The sequence below is a fragment of the Corvus brachyrhynchos genome, unplaced genomic scaffold, assembly GCF_000691975.1.
Source record: "Corvus brachyrhynchos isolate BGI_N302 unplaced genomic scaffold, ASM69197v1 scaffold220, whole genome shotgun sequence".
NCBI lineage: Eukaryota > Metazoa > Chordata > Aves > Passeriformes > Corvidae > Corvus > Corvus brachyrhynchos.
The window spans coordinates 2,154-24,370 of NW_008236209.1; the positions used below are offsets into that span (position 1 = coordinate 2,154).

The window sequence follows — 22,217 nt, forward strand, 5'->3', positions numbered from 1 at the left end:
TGGGAATAAAGTCTCAAGCTCAGTAAAAGAACAACTAGTAAATAAAGAGGCAAAGACAGCACAACAATCTAACTCTGTATCGACCCCAATTCAAGACATGTACGTGAAACTCAACAATTTCATCCCCATCTCTGGTCTACCCTGAATTTCAGTGAATATCGATATAGTTTATAAATACTGCCTTTGCCTGCTCCTCAGTCTTTCCCTGTCCATCCAGCGAGCAGATTACTCCATCCTTTGCTCCCGACTGCAGCTCTCCTGCCCAAATGCTGGTTCTCACAGACACTAACTAAGCAGAAAAGTACTACAATTGTTCACTTTTAAAGTAAAATTCTTATTACATCTGGCTAAATAATCAAAATAAATAAAAGTATTGATGGTCATGGGGGGAAAGCTTTTTTGGAAGAGAAAATATCCATTTTGGTAGCACAGATCCCATTTTGACAGTAATGCACTCTTTTGGGTTTGGGAATCTTGCACGTCTAAGACAGCTGAAAATTGGTATTTTGGAAGCTGATACTTGAAATTGGGCCATTTTGATATTTTTGGAACTTAATATTCTGATATTTTGAAATGGAATTATTTTGGTATTTTGGAACCTGGTATTCTGGTATTTTGAAACTAGGTTACTTTGCTATTTTGAAACTTGGTTTTCTGGTATTATAAAACTGGACTACTTCGGTAATTTGGGATTTGGTATTCTACTATTTTGAAAATGAGTTACTTTGGTATTTCTGAACTTTGTATATTGAAACTAGGGTACTTTTGTGTTTTCGAACTTGGTTTTCTGGTATTTGGTATTTTGAAACTGGGATTTTGAAACCTGGTTTTCTGGTATTTTTTAACTTGGTTTTCTATTATTTTGGAACTAGGTTATTCTGGTATCTTGGAATCTGATTTTTTTTTTTTTGGTGGGCTGTTTTTTTGGTATTTCTGTAGGCAGGGGGAGGGTGGTATTTTGTGACATGGGCTTTCAGTTTAGTATTTTTGTAACCTGGGGGGTTGGTATTTTTGTAACCTGTGCTCGGCAGGGACCTGTGGCATCCTAGTCCAGGCTCTTGGCTTCATTTGCCTTCTTCCAGTGCAATTATCCTCTCATGGGAACTGTTAAATCCCAGACTGCACAATGAGACACGCTTCTCAAAACAGAAGTAAATTCCAGCTATGGAAAACATCACTGCCACATTTAGAAGCACTTCAGCAAAGACCTCGGAAAAAGCAAAGGTGACGTGTGATTACCTGGGGCCCCAGGAAACCGAGGTAAGGGTGGGGAACAAACACATAGCAAACAGCTTCCACTGCTTCTTGCTCCAGCCACTACTGCAAGTGCAGCTTCCCTGGAATTTCATGTCCAGTATGTGTCTTCCAAGCTCAACAGGTGAACAAACAGGTACTCCAGGATTTACTTCGTTGGTACTTCAGGCAGCACAGACCCTCCACGAGGAACTGGAATCCAAGGGCAGGTCTAAAACTGGTCCTTCCTCCCACTTGCTGCTCCACACTTTCTCCTTCTGGTAGGATGCAGGTGCCTTGCAGAGGCAAGAACACTGCCTTTCAGTTCAGTAGAAAACCTGCCTGAAAAAACCAGGACACCGGGAGCCAGCAGCAATTCCTTAGTGTTTCTGTTCAATGCTGTTCTGCTGCCTTTCTTCACGGGGCCTTTTCTGCCAAGGTCATTCCTGTATGACTTTATCTTGACAAATGTTTCAGAAGGTTGAGTTTCTTGAGAACCATTTCATCCTGACTTTGTCAGTGCCACGCTTGCCATGATCCTTTGGATGCCCTAACTCCACAACCAATTCAGGGAACACCAACTTAGCCCTGGGCCGGGAAATAAAAGACAACAAACATTTTTAAATCATCCCTGCCTTGGGGGTGTTCAGGCCTGAGAGAAAGCCCTTCCCATCACCCTCTTGGCCTCTTCCCAGTCCATGTAACTCTGGAAATGTGCATCCAAACCCGAGTTAGACGGATCAGGGTGTGTTCTGCACACCAAAGACCACAGCCCAAAGCACCGGGAGCCTGAAGATGCTCTGGATTACAATTCACAGCCTCGGTGAACCCTGCAGAGTAAAGCCAAGCGGTTTCTCCTTCTCTGAGGGAGGAAAACGCATGACAGCGAGGACTGTCCCAGCTGACCCGGCCCTCGTGGGCAGCTGCGTCACTGAAAGGATAATCCATTGGGTCTCGCTCTGCTGTTGTAAAATACTACAAACCCCGTGGCTCTGGGATTCAAAAGCTACTTTTAGGTCAGCAAAAAAGCCTCTGGCTGGGACAATTCACTGAATTCACTGGCAGATCCCAAAATCTGTTTCCAAGTGCATAAAAATCTACACCTACAAAAAGCTGCCAAGCACAGTGGAGTTAAAGGTGCTTTGAGCACGGGTTCCTTGAACTGCAGGAAAATGATCCCAAGTCTGGCTTTGGGGTGCTCCCCCCTGCACCCTGCGTTCTCCACACCAGCCATCCTGACTGGGAAGGCCAGGGGTTTTGGAGCCCCTCTGGGAACCCCCAGCCCCTCTGCCAGTGAGCAGTGGTGCTGTCAGTGCCTGCAGCCCTCATCCCAATTTGTGTCAGTGGGTGGTTCTTGATGTGGCACTTGGGGACATGGGTAAGGGGTGGCCCTGGCAGTGCTAGGGACCTGATGGTCTCAAAGGGCTTTTCCAGCCTCAGGGATTCTATGGGACACCCACTGACTGACCCAGCTGCACAGACAGGCACGGGAAGCTGTTACACACAGATTATATTGCCAGGAGCCAGAGCACTTCAGGACATCCTTGAGAGAGTGCAGAGAGCAGGAAAAAAGTACACAGTTATGCCACTTATCCTGCTCTGTGGTTTGCAAGTGGAGCATGAACACCATTTTGTTCTGATCTTGATAGCTCCAAGGAAAATAACTACTGAGCTGCCAGTGAAGATGCCGCTTTCCTGATATTCCTGGCCCAGCAGGTTTCTGTGGCAATCTGAATTATTTGTGCAGTTCAGAAGCTGCGCATCCCCAAACCAATCCCTTGGGAGCGTGAAGCTTTCCCCCAGGCATTTTGTACTTCAATGTGTACTTTCAGCACACTGGGACAGTTTAAATCAGAATGAGGTCACTTGGTGACAGCACAGCATTAGATTAGAGATATCAAGAGACTCACCGGACAACATTCACTATGGACTGTCCATTCCCATTGTTCCAGCTGCAGTGTCCTCATTTCTTACAGGTCTGTTTCAAGGACTCCTCTCAGAAAATGGATCGCTGGTCCCAGTAGCAAATCCCCGCGGGCATTTTTACTCCCTGAAAACCGCAGGAATGACCAAGGATAGGTTCTATCATAGGAAACACAGAGGATTGAGATGATTAGACAGCTTTCCCTGTGAGGACTTCAGTTTCTACCTGCCATCCCTGAGCAGCTCTGCCTTGGTCCCACCTGCCTGCTCTGAAATGCCTCCGTGGGGTTTAACTCCAGCTCTTTGGATCTGCCCATCTCCACTGCTCTGACAGGCAGCACCGACAGCACAGCAGGGGAACACCTGAACAGGTACAGCCAGGGGCACACCAAGGCCATCAGGTCCTGCAGCACAGCTTCTTGTGCTTCAGGGCTTCTGGTTTTTGATACAGATTCACTGGAATTTAACATCGTAAAAATCATCTGGCAAGTGATACACAGAACTCCTTTAACATAAGCACTTTAGTATAAAGTATAGATTAATAAAAGTTGGGTGTTGGCTGCTATGCTTGACCGCAACTGCTTTTGCAAGACAAGAAGCCTAGCCCTGGAAGGGGCTACGATGACAATGGAATAGGAGATGCTATGCCTAATGCTAACTGCTCTTGGAAAAAAAAAAACCACCCGAGTGGACTAGGATGATAAGGGAATGGAATGTGAGCTAATGGGTTTGGCTAACCACTTGTCTGCAAAACAAGGGCCTAACCCTAACAGGCTAAGCAATAAGGAGGAAGATGTGTGCTAACTGCCATTTTAATGACAAATAGAAGAACTGCCACAAAAGGGTAGAAAAATGTAATAAGAGAATAGGAATATAATCAAAACACAGTTATAAATGAAGTGTAACTAATATAGCAACAAAGTGTGTAATAGTAGAATTAAGTGTGTATTAGCAAAATAGATGTGGTAAATGTATTAAGAATAGCGTGAATAGATGTGGTAAATGTATTAAGAATAATGTGCTGTGTTTGTAACCCTAAGCTAAGGAAACCGCAAGTCATGTAAGCCCCTTAGGGCTGTAACTTTAGATAAATGACCAAAACAAGGGTGAATGATGAACTTGCAAGCATACAAAAAACCTCTGCAAGATGACCACGGTGGACACACACATGGAAGTGTTAACCTCTGTGTGCTCCCAGCCGGGCCACTAAAGGTGTGCTTTACTTTACAGTACCTTGCTGTGGAGTAGATTCCTTTGAATCACAAGACAACATTAACTCAGAAATTCCAGTGCATCACTGCACCACTGGGATTCCAGCTACTGTAGAAGCTGTGAGAAGCAGTGAACAAACCAGGATCTTACAAGTAAATCAGGTGCCAATCTGTTCAGCCAACAGCAGCTGCAAGAAAGGTACTGAGCCAGCACCTCAACAAAACTACACTAAAAGAAATGCCAACACCTTGAGAATCACTTCAGTTTTGAATTCCTAAAGCAAAACCAAAAGCAACTTTCAGATGCTTGGCAAAAGTCCATCCCATTTTAACCAATTTCTGGGACTTGTTCCCAGACTCTTGATGTTCATTTCCCAGCTCACACGTGGCTGCCAGCATTAGAGCTGGTTCTAGACACAGACACATGAGGCTGCTGCGACTTGTCATTTCAGCAGTTCCTGGGAACGTGATTACGACCCACATCTCCCACCTGCTCAGCACGGAGTACATGCAGCACTCACAGAGCTGCTAGGAACTGAAATTCTCCCTGCTCCCCCTGTCCGGGAAACCCTGCCTCTAGCTCCGGCCCGCCCCAGCTCTCACCTCCTGGGAAAGAGGAGCTGCATCCTTGCTGTGTACTGCCGTCTCTGCACAGCTACTGCCCTTATGGGGAGCAGGGGGATGGCAAAGGCAGCTCTAGTAACTATTATTGTCTGACCATTCTGAGTCTTGATGGACTTCCCCGGGCCGGGGGTGGGGTGTGCCCAGGAGCCCGGTCTGGCACCGCGCAGTGTCGCGGGGTCCTCGTCAGGCGCGGCGCGGCACGACCAGAACAGAGACGTCCCCGGCGCTGCCTGCCACCGCACGCGCAGCTCCTGCCGGGCGCTGCTGACCCTGCCGCTTGTGTCCCTACACCGGGAAACGCCACGGAAAATCGCGCTGAAAGCGCCGGGTCAGCGTCGAAATAGGCGTCGGCTTCAGGCCACCGAAAAAACGCCTTTCTGAGAAGTGGAGTCCTTCTGAGCACCCTATTTGGTCCTTACACCCAAAGGTGCATGTGCATGATGCCACCATCTTTAGAAGGACAAAATCAGCGCGCTGAGCTGCCGTCTTTTGTGTGGTACGGCAAAAGGGTCCCGCTCCTCAGAAAAGCGTTTGTTCTGTTGCCTGAACCCAACCCCGACTCCGGCGCCGACTCTGCTCTCGGACCATCCGCGTCCCCACACGGCAAAGCGCCGCGCAGGATCGTGCTGCAAGCGCGGAGTCGGGGTTGGGTCGGGCTCAGGCAGGGGGGGACGACGCCTTTGTGAGGAGACAGCTCCTGCCCATGGGCCATTTTGTCCTTCCCCAAAGCGCATGCGTGACCATCCCCCATCTTGGCAAGGATGGCGTCACCCGTGCCAAAGCCGTGGGTTTGAGTGTGGCATAGCCTCACCGAGTGGCTGCAGTACGTCGTTCTTATCATCAGGTGGCAGCAGCTATTTAAATACCAGCCACAATCTCAGGCTGTGTTAAACTGAGAGAGAAAAAAACTCTAAATACACTAAGCTATTTCTATTGCCTCCATAAATACCATCTTTTCTTCCATTTCCAAGCCCTTTATTGTTCAATTTATATACACAAAAGTTGTATTTCCATTTTTAAACCCTGTATGTTCATATTAAGAATTTCTTATCCTCCAAGATCCTGCATATAATACAGTAGATATGGGGTTGTATTTTGAAATAAATTTTAATAAAAAAATAGCAATTTTTTATATATATAAAGATGAGAAAAGCTATAGTTATAATATTTGCTGCACAAACACACCCTCTGAACTTCCAAGCATTTTTGGGCTGTAACCTTCCTTTTTTTGGGAGGACACCACCTAATCCCTCTAAAACCCTACTCTCCTTCTCCTCCACTGCATTTTCACTCTCCGAGTGACAATGGGATACCCGAAATGACATCACTACTTCGCATACTCCAATTCCCTCCCTTTTTACTCGACCGCAAAGAAGGCAAAAAATAATCAAACCAGCGCAGACAGCAGTATGTGGCTTTAATAATGCTATTTACATGCGTGCATCCCCCCTCCAAAACGGGCATCTTCTAGAAAAATAAAGGGAGGGCAGTCCCCCAAATGATTGAAGTCCCTCCCCAGCTCCTGTCTTGCAGGCTGGCAATTGTCCCACAGCAAAGGGGCAGTGTGTCCGAGGATGGTGCCTTGTCTACCGCTCAGGGTCTGCTCTGCCTCATTCCTCCCCTGTCCCCGCGTGGCGTCCGACACTCCAAGGGCAGCCAGAGTCCTAGTTGCTGGCAGCTTTGGTCTGGGAGAAATCCTTCCTAACCCTAACCCGCAACCCTAACCCTACCCTAATGCCTAACCCTAACGCAAGCAAACCCTAACCTGAAAACTCCTGAAAAACCCTAAAAATGCCCTAAAAATCCCTTAAAAACCCCAAAAAACCTGAAAAGGCCCTAAAACCCCCCCAGAATATTGCTTAAAAATCCTAAAAACACCTTAAAAATACCCTAACCCTAAAAAGGCCTAAAAATACCCTGAAAGAGGCCTAAAGACACCCTAAAGAACCCTAAAAATACCCACAACTCCTTAAAAAGCCATGAAAATATCTTAAAAAGCCCTAAAGATTCCCTGAAATACCCTAAAAATTCTGTTAAAAACCCTAGTCCCAAAAAATCCCTAAAAGTACCCTTAAAATCCTGAGAAAAACCTTAAAAGTACCCTAAGAAATCCTAACTATTCATTTTAAAGCCCTAAAAATACCATAAAAATCCCAAAGAAGGCCTGAAGACACCCTAAAAATTCCCTAAAAAACTCTAAAAGTACTCTAGTCTTGAAAAAGCCCTAAAGAAAACCTAAAAATCTCCTAAATATACCTTAAATAGTCCTAGAAAAGTCCTAATTTTAAATAGTCCTAAAAAAGCCTTAAAGATACCCAAAAGAGCCCCCCAAAAATTCTAAATAGTCCTGAAGAAGCCCTAAAAAGGCCCTAGAAAAATTCTGAATAGTAGTAAAAAAGCCCTAAAAGTATGCTAAAGAATCAAAAAATGCCCTGAAAAAGTCCTAAAAATACCCTAAAAAATTCAAGAAAGGCCTAAAAACCCCTGAAATATCCTTAAAAAGTCCTGAAAAAAAAGTAAAAAACCCTAAAACCCCCTAAAAAAACTGCTCCGCTCCAATCTCTACCTGTTGCTCTCTAGTCCACAGATCTCATCCCTATCTTTTTGCAGTGGGTCTTGTTTCCCTCTGAGTGTTCCGGCATGGTCCAGGTGTTAGGTGTTAGGGTTGCTGTGTTGTGCTGCTCCTGCCAGGAAAAGAGTGTTGTTAGGGGTGCTGTTTAAGGTTAGGAGGTGGAGGGAGGGCTGGTGCACCTGTACCCTAACTTGTATCCCAACTTGTATCTTATACCCCTTATCTCCACTGTGTTCTCTGTCTCGCAAAGTAGTATGAAGCGGGACCGGCGCAAAGTGGCGCGACACAGGGCGGCATGAGTTGGGGTCGGTGCAAAGTGGTGCGAGTTGGAGGTGGGGCGGAGGGAGGTGTGCGGTCCCCAGTGGGCTCCCCCAGGATATTATGATACCTGCTTGGGATATTTTGACAGAACCAAACATATGTCATTCTAGAATCAGCCTGGAGTAAAGGACGTGAGCAAATCTGGAAGTGCGGTTGTGTTCTTTAAGGTGTATTTCTTGAACGCCTACAGCTTCATATGAATTTTACCCAGGTTTCTAAAATACTCACTTCAGGATTCAGTGACTCATGGTCAAAAAGATTTTCTCCTAGCTGTGAAATTTAAAAAAAAAAAATAAAAAATTAAAACGATGATTTTGAACTTAAACCAATTCGTAATCTAGAAGTTTGTATGGACTAGCTGTCAGGTCTCAGAAAATACTCCCTAGTATTTGCATTTTTCGGGGTTGTTGAAAGAGAAGATGAACACCCTGCTGTCTTTTCCTGCCCTTGTGTAGTGAAGTAGTCTAATATTTTACAATAAAATTTACTAGCTTGTGGTTTATGATCCATAAATGGTATTTGTTACGATTTTATGATGCTATTTACAGGTCCGTGTCCTGAGTGTAGTTTCAGCCCTCCCTCCCTTGGCCAGCTGCCCTGTGGAACCAGATCCCTGTGCTGTGTGGCTGTGCAAGGCATCTGAAGCATCTGTTTTTGAACAAAAAGAGTGATAATTGTGTGTTGAAACTTAGTACTGGTTCCCTGTGCTGTTCAGTATTTAACACTGTTTATTTTGAACAGCAGCATTCTGATCATTTCTGATTCAAAGGATATGTATTTTGGGCCTTAATTCTTTTTTAATGGTGTGTTATCTCAGGGGAGCTGTGGAGGGCTGGGTAAGTCTGTTGACTAGAGTGTGGATAATATTTGCACAGCCTCTGTGTTTTCAGTGCTCGGTCAGTGAAAACTGAAGTAAATAACAAAAGCTGAGGAAATGCAAAAATACTGCCGTCATTGTGCACTTTTTAGTTTAGGGACCAAATTGAAATGTGCAGTGACATGAAGAAAGCTAAGCCCAACTGGAGCTAAACATCCTTTAATTAACCTTTGCAGGATGGAGGTGTTCTGAAAAGGGAGCCTCTCAGTTAAAAATTATTCAAGAAGGTCTTGGAGCATGGCAAGCCAGAAATGCCTGAAGGGTTCATAGAAACTGTAAACACCTGTTAAAGGCACAAGTATATGAATCTTTTTGGTTTAGACTAAAAATGGCTGGTTAACAAACATCTTGAAGAGTCAGCCACCCACATTCTTCCTCCAGAGAATCACAGATTCCTAGCTCCCAGGCTCTGAGATGTAATTACAGTATGAGGAGGTTTGGGAGAGCTGAAAAGTCACCATAGCAACCTCCTGGCAAAAATCTTCGCTCATCCAATGTAAAGCAAAATTTCTTTTTATTTGAATGGCCCTAGTGAGCCTGAATGTGTTCTGTCTCTGCTTCTCTTCATTTCATTGTACTCCTCAATCACAGTCTTTTCCTGCTCTGAGTCCTAAGGGTCATCTTCTAAATCTTCCCGTGAAAGTTTTGACTAGAAATGGATGCAGGATGCTGGCTATTCGATCAGGCTCTGCTTCTGCGTTAAAGAAGAGATGCCCTCTCGTGGCGTTACAGACCCTTTGCAATCATCTCCAGTGAAGCTGATAAACAGCTTGTGCTGAATAGTTACAAGCACTGAAGTAAACTGAAAAACGTGGAAACAGATAAAAGAAGATGAAGGAAATGGAAATCATTGAAAATTCCTGTGCAGTCCCTGTTCAGAAGAAAGCCTCTCCATGTAAGAGTTGATGTGAATGATAGAAGCTGTGCAGCTTCTGCTGAGACGCAGTGCGTGCCAAGCAATTTCCATGGATGTGAGCTGCCTGTAATAGAAGGAGACCGAGACCTGCTGGTTGAGGCTGGTGGATGGCAGGAGGGTGCTTGGCTGTGGCTACTTGTTTGTGAGAGGGTCTGTGCTGGTGCACAGGGAGAAGGCACAGGGAGAGGAGCTCCTGAGATATAAAGCAGTTTGGCTAAGGGGTGCTCTCAGTTTTTTGAGGAAAAACTTGACGTCTGGGATGTTTAGTGGGGGTAACCAAGAGGAGGTATGAGGAATAAGGTGACGATGGATGAGTAGGTTATGTAGGAAAGCAGAAGTGAGGGACACTTCTATTCTAGTCTGGAGACTAGAGTGCCTGGAGGAGCAGGGTGCAGTGTTCAGCAGCCTTGGGAGGTCCAGGCTTTCTCTGGTTCCTCTTACATCCCTCTCAGATCCAGTAAGGGAAATGAACTACTGGGAGCTGCTCCCAAAACATTTAAGATCACACTCCTGCAGGAGACAGCCACCAGTCCTCCAGGGCCCATTTTGTCCCTCTGGAGCTAACTCACAAAATTCAGGAGTTGATGTCTGGCTGGCCAAAGTGACAGGCACACAGGGCTGTCCTTTTTTCAGGGGCCACTCTCTCTGAGACCTCACTCATGAAGTCTTTCTCAGCATCAAGCAATAGTTAGTGTTTTTTGAACTTGGCAATGACTAATTAATATCTTGCAGGAGGGAAGAAAGATACCGGTGTTGGTCTTTACACTATAGTGTTACATACTATAAACAGAGGCTAGACAGCTGTTGTGGGGAGTTTACAACTAGTGTTCTTTAGCGCGGTCACTTTTGAAACAGAAATGAGAGGAACTCTTCAGTTGTTTCTTTCTAATTTGTGTTTTACAGTGCTCCATATTCTGGACTTTGCTCTGGACAAAACCTGCGTGACCCTGTGACGTACCATAGGCTGAGAGTGTAATGATTTGTTTCTTAAATATTATTGCAAAAGTCAACAAATCATTTCTGGAGTAATAAAAGGGAAGGTTGGGAGCAGAGATTTGTTATCACAGCAGATTTTCCAGGACCTAAGAAATGTGGTTTCAGAACAGAAATAACTTGCTCTTCATTTCCTGACCGACTGAAAACATCACAACGTCCCATCTGATTTTCTCTTCGTATCTCCTTCACCGGTCTTTTGGCATCTGACAGAAGAAGCAGTGTGGAGCAAAAATCTGCCTGAATTTCTGTGCTACACAGGGAGGTGAGTTTTTGAGCAGAGCCTTTAAATAACGATGGTGTTTTTAGAAGAAAGTATGTAAATATATAGGAAGTCCTATTTAGGTACCACAGACTGGGAGCTTAATGTTTTATTCCTTAAATGTTACTGCAAAAGTCAACAAAAAATTGCTGGAGTAATAACAGAAAAATCTGGGAAAAGAGATTTGTTGTCACAGCAGTAAATGGAAAACTGGATGGTATTTCCTAACATTGTAAGTTTTGTAAAGTGCAATTTTTAAAGGAAATGGAGATAGTTGTTACTAGCTCAGAGATTTTTATAATTTTCTAATGTTCATTTTACATGTCTGAACACAAAGGGACAAATTCCATTTTGCCAGTGGGCAGGGTGCCGTAACCCTTTGTGGGGAGCCCCAGGCAAGGGCTGTGTCTGATGTGAAGACAGGCGACTCCACTGAATGGAGTTTGACCGTCTTAGACCAACTGGGGATCTAGTTCATCCCCACAGTCATTTTATGTAGCTCACTAATAGGTGAAGATTTAGCCCAGTGTGGTCCTAAACCAAGATTAAGTCCTTCCTTTGGTGCCTGGTGAAGTGAGTAGCGGAAGCAGAGCAGCACAGGGGAGCTGCAGGGCGCAGGGAGTGAGTCTGGGGCTCTAGGACATCGAGGCTGCCTGTCCACTTCATTGCTCTGGTTTAACTGTAGTCATTTTGGAAGCAACTTTAGTCAAACTGAAGCACAAAACAATAAAATCCTTCCAGTTTAGACCAGAGTATTCGGATTGTAAGTGTTCAGTGTATGCTTATACCCTGGAATTAGCCCTTTCTCAATTACAAGCATGTTCCCAGGGCTCAATTACACTCATGAAAATTTGCTCGTAGACAGAGCCCAGGGGTGAGAACAAATACTTTTATTGGCCATGCTGTCCATGAGCAGCTTTGTGTCCCGTGTCTCCCTATGCCCTTTGTCCTGTCTGCCGCTGTGTGGTTTATCATCTCACCAGTGTCTGTAGTATATAACAGTGGGTCAGCACACCCAGCTCAGAGGCACTTGGCAGGGCTTTCTCGTCTCCTTTTCCCTATGTTTTTAGGAACTTCACCACTTCACCACAAAGCAGATTGGAAGTTGTTAACAGGTTTGCAGAGTTGTGACAGATGAACAAAACACGTACAGTGTCATTGTATAAACTTCATCTCTTTTAGAAACCAGCAGAATCCAGAGGGTTTGTGTAGCTGTGACCTTTACAGAGATGACTGATCTAGTGACTCAGACCAGTCACAGAGAGCAAGGACTTCTGGGCTCCTGTGCTGTCAATGCCATTCCAGCAGATTACAGGAGCAGTTTGAATTTCTCAGCCAAGTGAGTGGGAAGGGGGTGCTCACCAAAATCTCTTTTTCAGAACATGCCTAGAAAATGAAGAGGTTCTTCTGTGGCCCTGAACAGCACTCTGCTGACAAGGTTCTTTGCATCTTGATGGCTGTTGCTCATCTTTTTCTCCTGACAGGTACAGTAATCCCACTCAGGATTAATCACGTGGATGCCAGCAGGCTCTGGGCATTCCCCAGCCCAGAGAGTGTCTGATGGTGTCCTGGTGTGTGCACACATAGTTTATCCCTACAGGAGCCCACTTTCCTCATGTTATGCCTCAGAGCAGCAGTTGTTCTTGTTCTGGACCATTCCCTTCAGCCGGTACTGGCATCCCTGAAGCATGCTGGCCGGAGACCTACAAGTCTGGACGTGATGCTTACCCTCTTGTGGGATGCTGATTCAGTCTGGGCTGCAGATGAGCCAGTACAAATGAGAAAATACATCAAGGAGTGAAATGTCAGGTTTTGGTTTTGTCCACGTTTGGAGGTGAAAAGGGTCATGGTTTTGTCGTTATTCACTTCTTTCCCTCCTGGGTGTCTTCCTGCATTTCTGTATGGGTTTTTTTTAGTTTAACTTTGGTCACTGTAAAACAAGAGCTGTGCAATTGCTCCATGGTGTCCTGGGACAAGCACCAAGCTACTGACCAAGTTCTGCAGTAATAATTCAGGCCCCGAGTCAAGCACAGTAAGCTGTGCATCATGAATGCACTCAGCATCCTTTCACTCCACCATAAATCCCAGCAAAACAATAACTTGTTCTATGCCGGGTTTTGTATTTCTTTCTTTGACTTCTCCTCAAGAACAATGCAGGGCACAGAGATAATTCATGCTTCTAAAATGCACCCTGTAGGACTGGGGTCACTTCCAGCACACAGGGCTGTTGAGGAAAACTCAAGCTCTTTCCAAAGAAAGCCTTCATAATAAAAAGACTGAATTAACGTCTAGCTCCTGCCAAATCTATCAACTTTCTCTCAGCTTTGGATGAGAAAATTGGACACCCCCAAACTGATACTGGACCATGTGGACCCTAGAGCTGAACTATGTGTTGACTCCTATTTAACATGTCTTAAGGACTTTCTTTTCTTTGGCAGAGTTAAACTTGTCTTTTTACTGGTAGTGCGGGTGGTCTCAAATTTCAAAGGCAGAAGAAATGAGAAATAGAATAAACTTTAAATTTTTTAAATCATAATGCAGGGAGGTACTCAAGTGAGGACATAGGGCAGCTTCTTCTTTGGCAACACTTTATCTCCCTTCTTTACGATCTGTCCCAATGCTGTTTGCTTACAGAAACGCGCTATCTGCATGGAGAACGCCTGGATTTACTGGGAAGGAATGACAAATATGTGTCCCTGGTCAACTTCAGTATCCCTCAGCTCTGTCAGTTCACGGTGTGCATTGACCTCAAACGGAGTGCCAACATCAGCTCGTGGGCAGTGTTTTCCTATGACATTGACACCACCTCCACAGATGTAAATGACCTAGAACTTGGGCTCTCTGGAGAAAACAAGCACTTGAGACTTTACCTTTTTGGCACCAGACGAGATATTGAGATTGACCTGGCCCTTTTTGGGTGGTACACTGTGTGCTGCTTGTGGGACAGCAGGAGGCAGCTGCTGCAGGTCTACTGCAGCGGTGACCTCGTGCACAGCGAGGCCGTTGGCAGCACAGAGTGCCTGAAGCCCAACGGCAGCCTTGTGCTGGGCCATCTGCACAAGAGGAGGGGTGGCTTTATTGGAAGGGTCAGCAACAGCTTCATTGGCAGCTTGTACTACTTCCAGCTGTGGGACCGTGTGCTGGGCCAGCAGGAGCTGCTGGACTGCGCCATGGGCAATGCTGTCAGCTGGAAGGAGGCATTCTGGAACTTCAGCACCGTCCACCCTGTAGGGGACCATCACCTGCGCTGCGGTGAGTCTGAGTTGCTTCATCTTCCTGACGCTTGCAAGTTCCTGGGGATCACACACAGAGATGGGAATCCTCCACTTCTTGGGATTGTCTCATGGCCCCCGGGTCACTGCTGCTATGATTGATACTAGGGGTGGGCAGAGCTGTGGCCATGCTTGTGACATTGCCTGTTCTCCCCACACAGGCTCCTCTTTACAGGGATACAGAGGTTGTGGATGAGGGAAAGCTGACAGGGGCAGGCTCCACCACTGAAATCCTCTGGAGGTGGCATCTTTTGGGTGAACCTTCTAGTGGCTTATCCTTCTGCTGGGGCACCAACCCGCTGCTGAGCTGGCCTGGCATTGAGTGAGGTAGACTGGACTCAGATGTTTTCTTCTAAAATGTTTAAAAATATTTAATGCCATTACTTAGATGATAGACTCATAAAATCACGGAATGATTTGGGTTGCAAGGGACCTTAAAGATCATCCAGTTCTACCCGCTCCTGCCATGGGCAGGGACACCTTCCACTAGACCAGCTTGCTCCAAGCTGTGTCCAACCTGGCCTTGATCACTTCTGGGGATGGGGCATCCACAAGTTCTCTGGGCAACCTGGAATGATAGTAATCACTTTTCTGCAAGGCTTCTGTCTGTTGTGTGCCTCAGATGGATGTTACTTCCTTGACAAGCAGTCTTATCAGTGTTTTGGGTTATCTTATCATTCAGCCCTGATATCTCTATGTACTACATGGTATTTAAATTACGCAGAGAACCAAGATTGACTAATTGACTGATTGACTGACTGATTTATGTAAAACTAATGACACATTTAGGTGCTCCACAATAACAGTGCATGTTTCTCTGCTAGTTGTCTGTAAGCTGATGGCTTCACAGGGAAAGCAGAGTCACAGCATGAAGTAATTGGTCATTTCTGGTGTCCCCTTTGAGAATCCAAAGAGCATGCCAAGAGATGGCATATCTCCATCACGTGCAGCACCCACTGACTTCACCTCAGTTCCCACTACACTTCCCCATCTCCTGCTCCAGGTTTTATCAAATCTGGGCCCAAGGCAATGAGATCATCACAAAATTTCTGACTGCCAATGAAACCTGTGCTCAGAGGGATTCCCCCTCCCCGGTGGCACCCTCCCTTGCTCTGCACCAAAGGACACAGGCACTAATAACAATTGCTGTAAATTACAACCTTCCCATCTGTCTCCTGGCTGCCTGCTGCACTGCCTCTATCCAAGCACCCCTCCTCCTGCACTACCTGCTGCCAGAGGTATTTCCCCACTTGTGTCCCTGGCTGGGAGGACATGATCTGATGAGGAGGGAGGAGGCTCGGTTTCCCTTTTCCAATTAACCTTTGCCCTTGGGCCCATTTGATCTGTGAGAAAAGTGTGTGCTTGGCTTGGCAAGAAGTCGAAAGAAGCTTAGTCATGTTTGAGGATGAAAATCTTAGCACCTCTGATCAAAGCCTTCACTCGGTGTTCCTGGACTTTAATTTTTCAAACAGAAATAACCTGGATGAATTGGAGCATATTTTTAGTGAGGCAAAGCATGTTAGAGAGAGGCTCTCAGTGGTCAAAGCATTCTTTCCTTCTAAAGCAGTCCCCACAAACCAGGTGATTTCTTCTAGTTAGGATTCTCCAGAGCAGCCTGAATTGGACATTCAGTCAGTAAAACGTTGGCCCAAATATTCAAAAGATATCAGCAAGGAGAGACAGCAGCACGTCTCACAAGCGAGGAACTACACTGACAGGCACCAGGGCTACTCTTGCCTACGGAACCACTGGATCGACTTTATGATCCACACTGGGAGGAGGGTTACTGGAGTCTGACATCTTCCCAAGAGCAATAACTAAGATGACTGTTGTGAAATTACAGAGATGTTCTTAGAATTTAATCATGTTTGAGGATCTGTCATGTGTCAGATCTTAGCAAGACCTTAGCAAGTACCGCTTTAAATCTACTCTTTAATTAACTGGCTTTCATGAGCCAGCAGTAGCACAGAGGCAGACTATGGTACATGAGGTGGGGATAACAGTGAGCAGTGTAAACACGTATTGACATTTGTGTCCCATCTGTCAGGCAGGAGAAGCTGCACCTGGCTGTGGTTCATGTGGATTGTCCATATGAGATCATGCATGTTCCATCTGTGTGAGAAAATCTGAAGCAGGCATGTAAGAAGTTGTGCCAAAGCATTGCTGTGGAATGAAATGCCGTGGGGAAGTGCCATGTCAATGCAAATGTCCCATCTCAAATTGTTGCTTATGCCCTGTAACAATTTCTAGCTGCAAGGCTTGCCTCTTGCGTTTGTAGGTGTTGTTTGTAGATGTTTTAAGTTAATGTTGCTTGGTTCTCTTTGACAGTAGACAGGTTATGCAATTGTGCTGGGAAATTAGGCAGCCTGCTTTGTTTTGGAAATCTTACGTCGCTTTTGGAAAGCCAGGGCTCATTTAGGCAAAGTGAGGGAAACTTCTCATACGAATGTAGCCAGAAGCAGCCTCAAAAAGGTGTGTTGGCATTTTAGAAGTGCTGTAATTATTGTAGTCATTGCATTGGTTTTGCTTGATGTAGCAGGAGTAAAATTATTGTTCTGCCTTCACTTTTTTCCCAGAGCTCTTGAAGATGATCCTTTGCTTTTGCAGCTCAGCTGGGCCTTTACTAAAAGTGTGGAAGTAAAAGTGTGTGTTCTCATCCTTTCACTGACTCAGTCTTCATGTCTTCCTCCCCCTACCACACCCACACACTGCTTTCTGGTTTTTTTCTTAATTTTAAATACTCTGGGAGAGGGATGAATATTCAATATCTGAACACGACTGCTGATAATATAGAAATGTATTTATTGCAGTTCTCTTATTGGCTAGTCTCATTTTTTATGCTCATCTGTTGGAAACCGTACATATTTACAGGATGCCAAATAAACCATTTATTAAATTATTAAATTGAAATCCTCGAGTAGGACTTTAAAAAGTCAGTGGTACAGTACTCTCGTAGCTTCAGACCTCATCTGTCATCACGGCTTAGTCCTCTTTTTGCGAGCAGGATTACATACATGTTAATTAAAGCAAATGAGGTTACAGGATGAAGATCGCCAGTCCCACACCTGCCTGCTGGTAATGTTCCTTGACATGTGAGAATAAACAGATTTTTTTTTTCTTCTGGTGATAACGAGAGAGAAGGAAATAAATTAATATCTGTGAAGTTGTAACCATGCTTTAATTTGTCAGGAGATGGAAATAGAATTCCGAGTGACATCCCTGATCAGAATGGATTTGGGCTTTGTTTGGCAATTTCTCTGTTGGTTTTTTTCCCTAGCAGATTTTTCTGATCCATCCTGCCTGACGCAGGGTAATATCATACATCACCCCCGAGGAAATTCTTTTCAAAAAATTACACTGATAACAACAGGAACAGAGTGGGGCCTGTAATTGTCCTGTGCAGCGATTGATAGATTCAATCCTACCTGGAGAGGATCTGCAGCACTGGAACATGCAGGGAGACAAGTTAAACCCCAGGTGTTCTAATAGTCTGGAATGTGGCTTGATGGATCATATCCTAATCTTGTGTCTATATTTCTGTAGGAAAGAAAAAATATTTATTCCGGTGATAGGACATACCTGGCCCTTCTGCATTCTCGTCTCACTCCCTCTATGGCAGCGGTTCTTAAAAAGGCTCATAAAGAGACACTAATTTTCTGTCAGTTTGAAACCAGGGACTCATTATCTGCAGCATCCCACTGGGGCTCACAGAACCATCTCTGCAGCTTCGCACCACAGGAAGGCATACAGGTTTTCACTACAAGTTTAAGCTGTGGAATGGAAGTCCATGGAGATGCTAGAATTTCTGCACTGCCAGGGCCCAGGCCCTTTGTATCCTCACTGCAGTATATTGTGAGGATGGGGGGGGCTTGGTGCGCACAGGTGCTGGAGGAAAAACCGCAACCCCTTAGTTCCGGATCCTTCTGTTTTCTTTTGAGGAGTCAGTTTCCTTTGTCTCTTTAATTTATTATATACTTCTGGCTTCTTGTTTTCTGTGTATTCCTGAGTCTGTCAAACAGCATTAGTGTTGGTAGGAGCTCTGTGGATGGAACATCCAGGTCTGTCGTGCAGCTCAATGAGCTAAGGCCTGTGGATCTTTTTCCAAATAAAGAGTCAGCAAACACCCGTCATGCCAGGTCATGTTTCTGACCTACTGCAGGCAATGGGTTTGAAATGGCGATGTGGCAGCTTGCTCCTGGACTTGCCAGTGTTTTGGTGGAAGAGTAAAGCAGACTGGATTAGTTCTCTGATTCCCAAAGTGTACTGCTATCTCAGACACAAAAGGCCTGAGTAAAGAGGAGAGATATCCAAATGGAAATCTAAGATTCATTAAGCATGGGAAAAGCAGGCTTGCTGTTTTTACAGCTTTCTGTGCATCCCAGGAACAACAGGGACTGTACTCTATCAAAGCAGGTTCTGGACAGTTTGATCTTTGGAACAGCTGGTCCATCTTCCTTGCTCCCCATCCTACTCCCGCCAGGTGTGTGGGAGCCTCCTGGCTCAGCTCTCCATCAGCCCTGAGCACTCTGCCTCTGCTGAGGAGTCACAACCATTTCCTAGATCATGAGGTAACACCAAAACAACTCCGAGGAATATTCAGAGGCTGGAGGTCTGAGCTGAAGACTGGAGGTTCTGAGCTTAGTCTGCAAGAGCCAAACCTGGAGAGACAGCTCAGAGCTGGATTTCGGTCGCTTTGTTGTCCACTTGCTCCAGTCTGACTCTGTGCTGAGTTCACAGCCTGTGGCTTAGTGCAAAAGGGAAAATCAGTTCTGTGTATAGGAAGTAGGAGCTTAGGTACTGTAGCATGCCTGCTCAGAAGGGGCTTTTGACTTCAGCTGTCCTTTGAACTTCACAAGACAATTTGAAGTAATTTAGGATAGAAATAGGAGACTTCAAGTTGTTAACAGCCCCTGTTTCTGTTATTGCCATGGATTTGAGTGAGTCAGAGATGGACTGTTGTGCTGTAAGCATGGGTGAGTCTCCTTACCTTGAACTACAGTAGAGAAAACAATGTTTTATGTATGAAGCATGGTCTTATCCTGCTTCTTTCTGGCCACACTCCTTATTCATAGACATTTGGCTTTGTATTCATATGTTGAATTTATTTCTCTTAGTCAGAGCTGGAATGTCAAGTCTCTGACAGTCGTGTCAGAGTGTGAAGTAAAAAACGCCAATTACCAGCCTCGAAAGGAAATGGTGCTTCAGGGGCAAAGTGTTGTGATCCTGCTTTTCTTTGAGCACCCAGACCTGTAATGTTACAGGGTGATTCAGTTCACTGCAATTTTCTGTTGTACATGTGTGTGGAAAAATTCACACCACCAGAGGTTTATGTCCAAAAAGGAGACAGAGGAGTCCTGTAACTTTATTCAAATAGAGGGAGAGGCCACGGGGCATTTCCTCTGGGGTCTCTCAAATTGTTGGAGGATGCAACCTCCTTTTAATACTGTTTTCCTGGCCACATCATCCTCTCCCTTTCCCCACTGGCTGAGGTACTTGAGAGGTACAGACTTCCCGAATCACCTACTACATGACCCCCCTAATATGCGACACACCCACTCCCTGCTTTTGTATCTCTGTTCTTCTTTAAATTCAGGAATTTTACATGGCTTTGATTACACAACACTCCTTGTCAATTAGTACCATTCCTCTGAATTTTATGGTTCCTCTCTGTTACTGTCTTATCTTTCAACCTCCGGTTTTATCTACAAGCAGGATCACACAGTCTATTTGTAAAGACACACTCATTCCTTTCACACATGACAAACATCATCCATTTTCTCCCTGTCTGCCTGGTGATGTGGCAGATTGCATGTGAAATGCAAAAGTCATATCTGCTTTGACAAGGTGATTCACTTTGAGGAAAATTAGCTATGAATGAATGCCTGGAATTCTTTACTTTGAAAACAACAGGCAGGATGGTCAACATTTAAAATGGGAATCTTTATGCCAGAGACCATGAATATCAATGTTCCTCTCACAGGCATTACAAATGCCTTTTCCTGAAGGCTGGCCCAACTTACACAGGCAAGAAGGGAACATGGATAACTGTCCTCCAACACAAGAAATGAAAAAGGATAAAGGTGCATAAGCTCTGATTTTCCCTGTGATCTAAATTCCATTTTCTCTCTTGTTATGTTGTGTTTACCTTTCTATAAAGAAGAAAACCCTGTGTGGTTGTATTTTCCCCTTTGCCTTCACCCTGCTGAGGTCTGTGGAACCACGGCAGCTCCTTGTAATGATGACCTTTGCAGAAGGACTCAAACCTTTCTCTCACCTGAACTGTGCTCTTCCTCGCACTTCTGCCAGTGTGGATTCTCAGGCCTTTTATGGTTCTTTCCAGCAGATTTCAGTGAAGCATCCTCAACAAGGGCCTCCACGCTGCCCCCGGTACCTCCAGCCAGTACCAATGGTACCGTTCCACGTAAGTGCTCAGGGGGCCATTTTAAATGTTGTCATGATCGTCAATGACACTGACTGACACTGTAGATGTGACAATTTAAGACTTAGTCACATGTTTAAACCTTTGCTGCTTAGCAAGGTGACCTGTGTCAGCAGATCCTCCTGTCTCTGCCTGTGCATTCTCAGCAGGCAGTAAAGGCCAAGACAGTGCACCCCAGCTATGAACCACAACTTGGTTGTTAAGGTGTGATAATGTGACCATGTGTTTGGGCTCTTGAGGTCTTTAATAAAATTCCTATCAATGCAGCAGTAACATAGACTTGGACACTGCAGTCTGGGGTTTCCCAAAGAGCCTCAGTGCCATGGGAATGGGAACACAACTATGGTTCTACAGGGGAGTGAGCAGATGGGGAGCAGGCACCTTCTGTGCAAGCTGCAGGATATATCTCACCTCTATCCTCTCCTTACAGTCAGATTCTTTAATGTTCACATGAACTTTTCTCTTCTCTACAAAATGGAGAGAGCTCCTGATTGCTATGATGCAAGGAGGCTTCTTGAACACTGGGTGAGTAGCTTGCTTTTCTCATTCTCATGCGTTTCTAGCAAGTATCACATGAAGACAGCTGGTAGGATCACAGAATAGTTTGGATTGGAATAGAATGGGTTGGAAGGGACCTCTATAGGTCATCTAGTCCCACGCCCAATGTACAGAATGCAAACTGCTGGGACAACACAGAAATGAGCATCCATGTAACAATTGTGGTGTTTCAGAGTCATGTTATCCAATATATAACAGGACAAAATGAAATTCTGAAGGAAGGGAAAAGTGTTAAAATTTTGCAAAAATTCTTAGCCACTTTCATTGGCATTTAGAATTCTGATGACAATTCTAAATTTACAAGCAGGTCTAGAAAAAGTATTGATAAATAGTCTTAAAAATGTTACTGTTTTTTTCCAGTTTAATATCATGTTTACTGGAGAAGGATTTGTTGTGACAAACTTTAAAGTGAGGTAAGGTTCTGGCTGTGTGGTGGTGTCACCTTGGCCCTCTGTCCTTTGCACAGTCAGGTTCCAGATACCCATTTCACAACTGACCAGTCTGGGGGGTCACAGAGGAGAACGAGGCTTACAGACCCCTGGAGGCTGGCTAGGATCACACTGGCTCTTGTGTGGTATTGTCTAATGAAAGAATGTAATAGTTTGAAAACGCTGCTAGGAACAATGGTTTCTTGAACCAGATTCCCCTATTTCATTCCTTTTAGCCCACTCCACCTGTATTCATATTCAAACTGTGAGCAGCAGAGAGGGATATTTTAGCAATTTGTAAACATGTCACTAACACAGACAGCTTTGTCATTTTACATCTATTTCGACTTCCTAATTTCTTCTCTGACTTCCACGGGTACTTCTTGTTTCATAGATGACGACAGAGTAACATGTTGCACTGTTCACATGGGATGAATCCAATTCATAAAACATTAAGGGAAGGTTCTTCCCATTTTGGAAGAAACATTTTTTGTGAGAATGCATATGAATTATAGCACTTGGTCCTGGTAACTTCTGTAGATATATCTATGCTGAATTCAAGATGACTTCTAAGTTGTAACATCTGTG

General features: G+C 44.9%; 1 protein-coding gene and 1 long non-coding RNA gene across 2 annotated transcripts in view; one reads left to right on the top strand and one right to left on the bottom strand.

Moving 5' to 3' along the window:
* Nucleotides 1-542: 542 nt before the first annotated feature.
* LOC108448545 lies at nucleotides 543-5,634 on the bottom strand. The gene is made up of 3 exons (XR_001864446.1): nucleotides 4,971-5,634; nucleotides 3,144-3,315; nucleotides 543-1,821 (listed from the first exon to the last, which is right to left on the bottom strand). It is a non-coding gene; the product is annotated as an uncharacterized LOC108448545 (long non-coding RNA).
* A 3,259-nt stretch (nucleotides 5,635-8,893) lies between these two features.
* ADGRG4 (adhesion G protein-coupled receptor G4) overlaps nucleotides 8,894-22,217 on the top strand; it is a 28,078-nt gene continuing 14,754 nt past the window's right edge. The window contains exons 1-7 of the mRNA XM_017741975.1: nucleotides 8,894-9,656; nucleotides 10,581-10,935; nucleotides 12,312-12,416; nucleotides 13,567-14,184; nucleotides 20,548-20,625; nucleotides 21,074-21,168; nucleotides 21,562-21,614. Coding sequence (XP_017597464.1) covers nucleotides 12,326-12,416; nucleotides 13,567-14,184; nucleotides 20,548-20,625; nucleotides 21,074-21,168; nucleotides 21,562-21,614 — 935 coding nt within the window. The 5' untranslated portion in view covers nucleotides 8,894-9,656; nucleotides 10,581-10,935; nucleotides 12,312-12,325. The remainder of the gene's footprint in view (nucleotides 9,657-10,580; nucleotides 10,936-12,311; nucleotides 12,417-13,566; nucleotides 14,185-20,547; nucleotides 20,626-21,073; nucleotides 21,169-21,561; nucleotides 21,615-22,217) is intronic.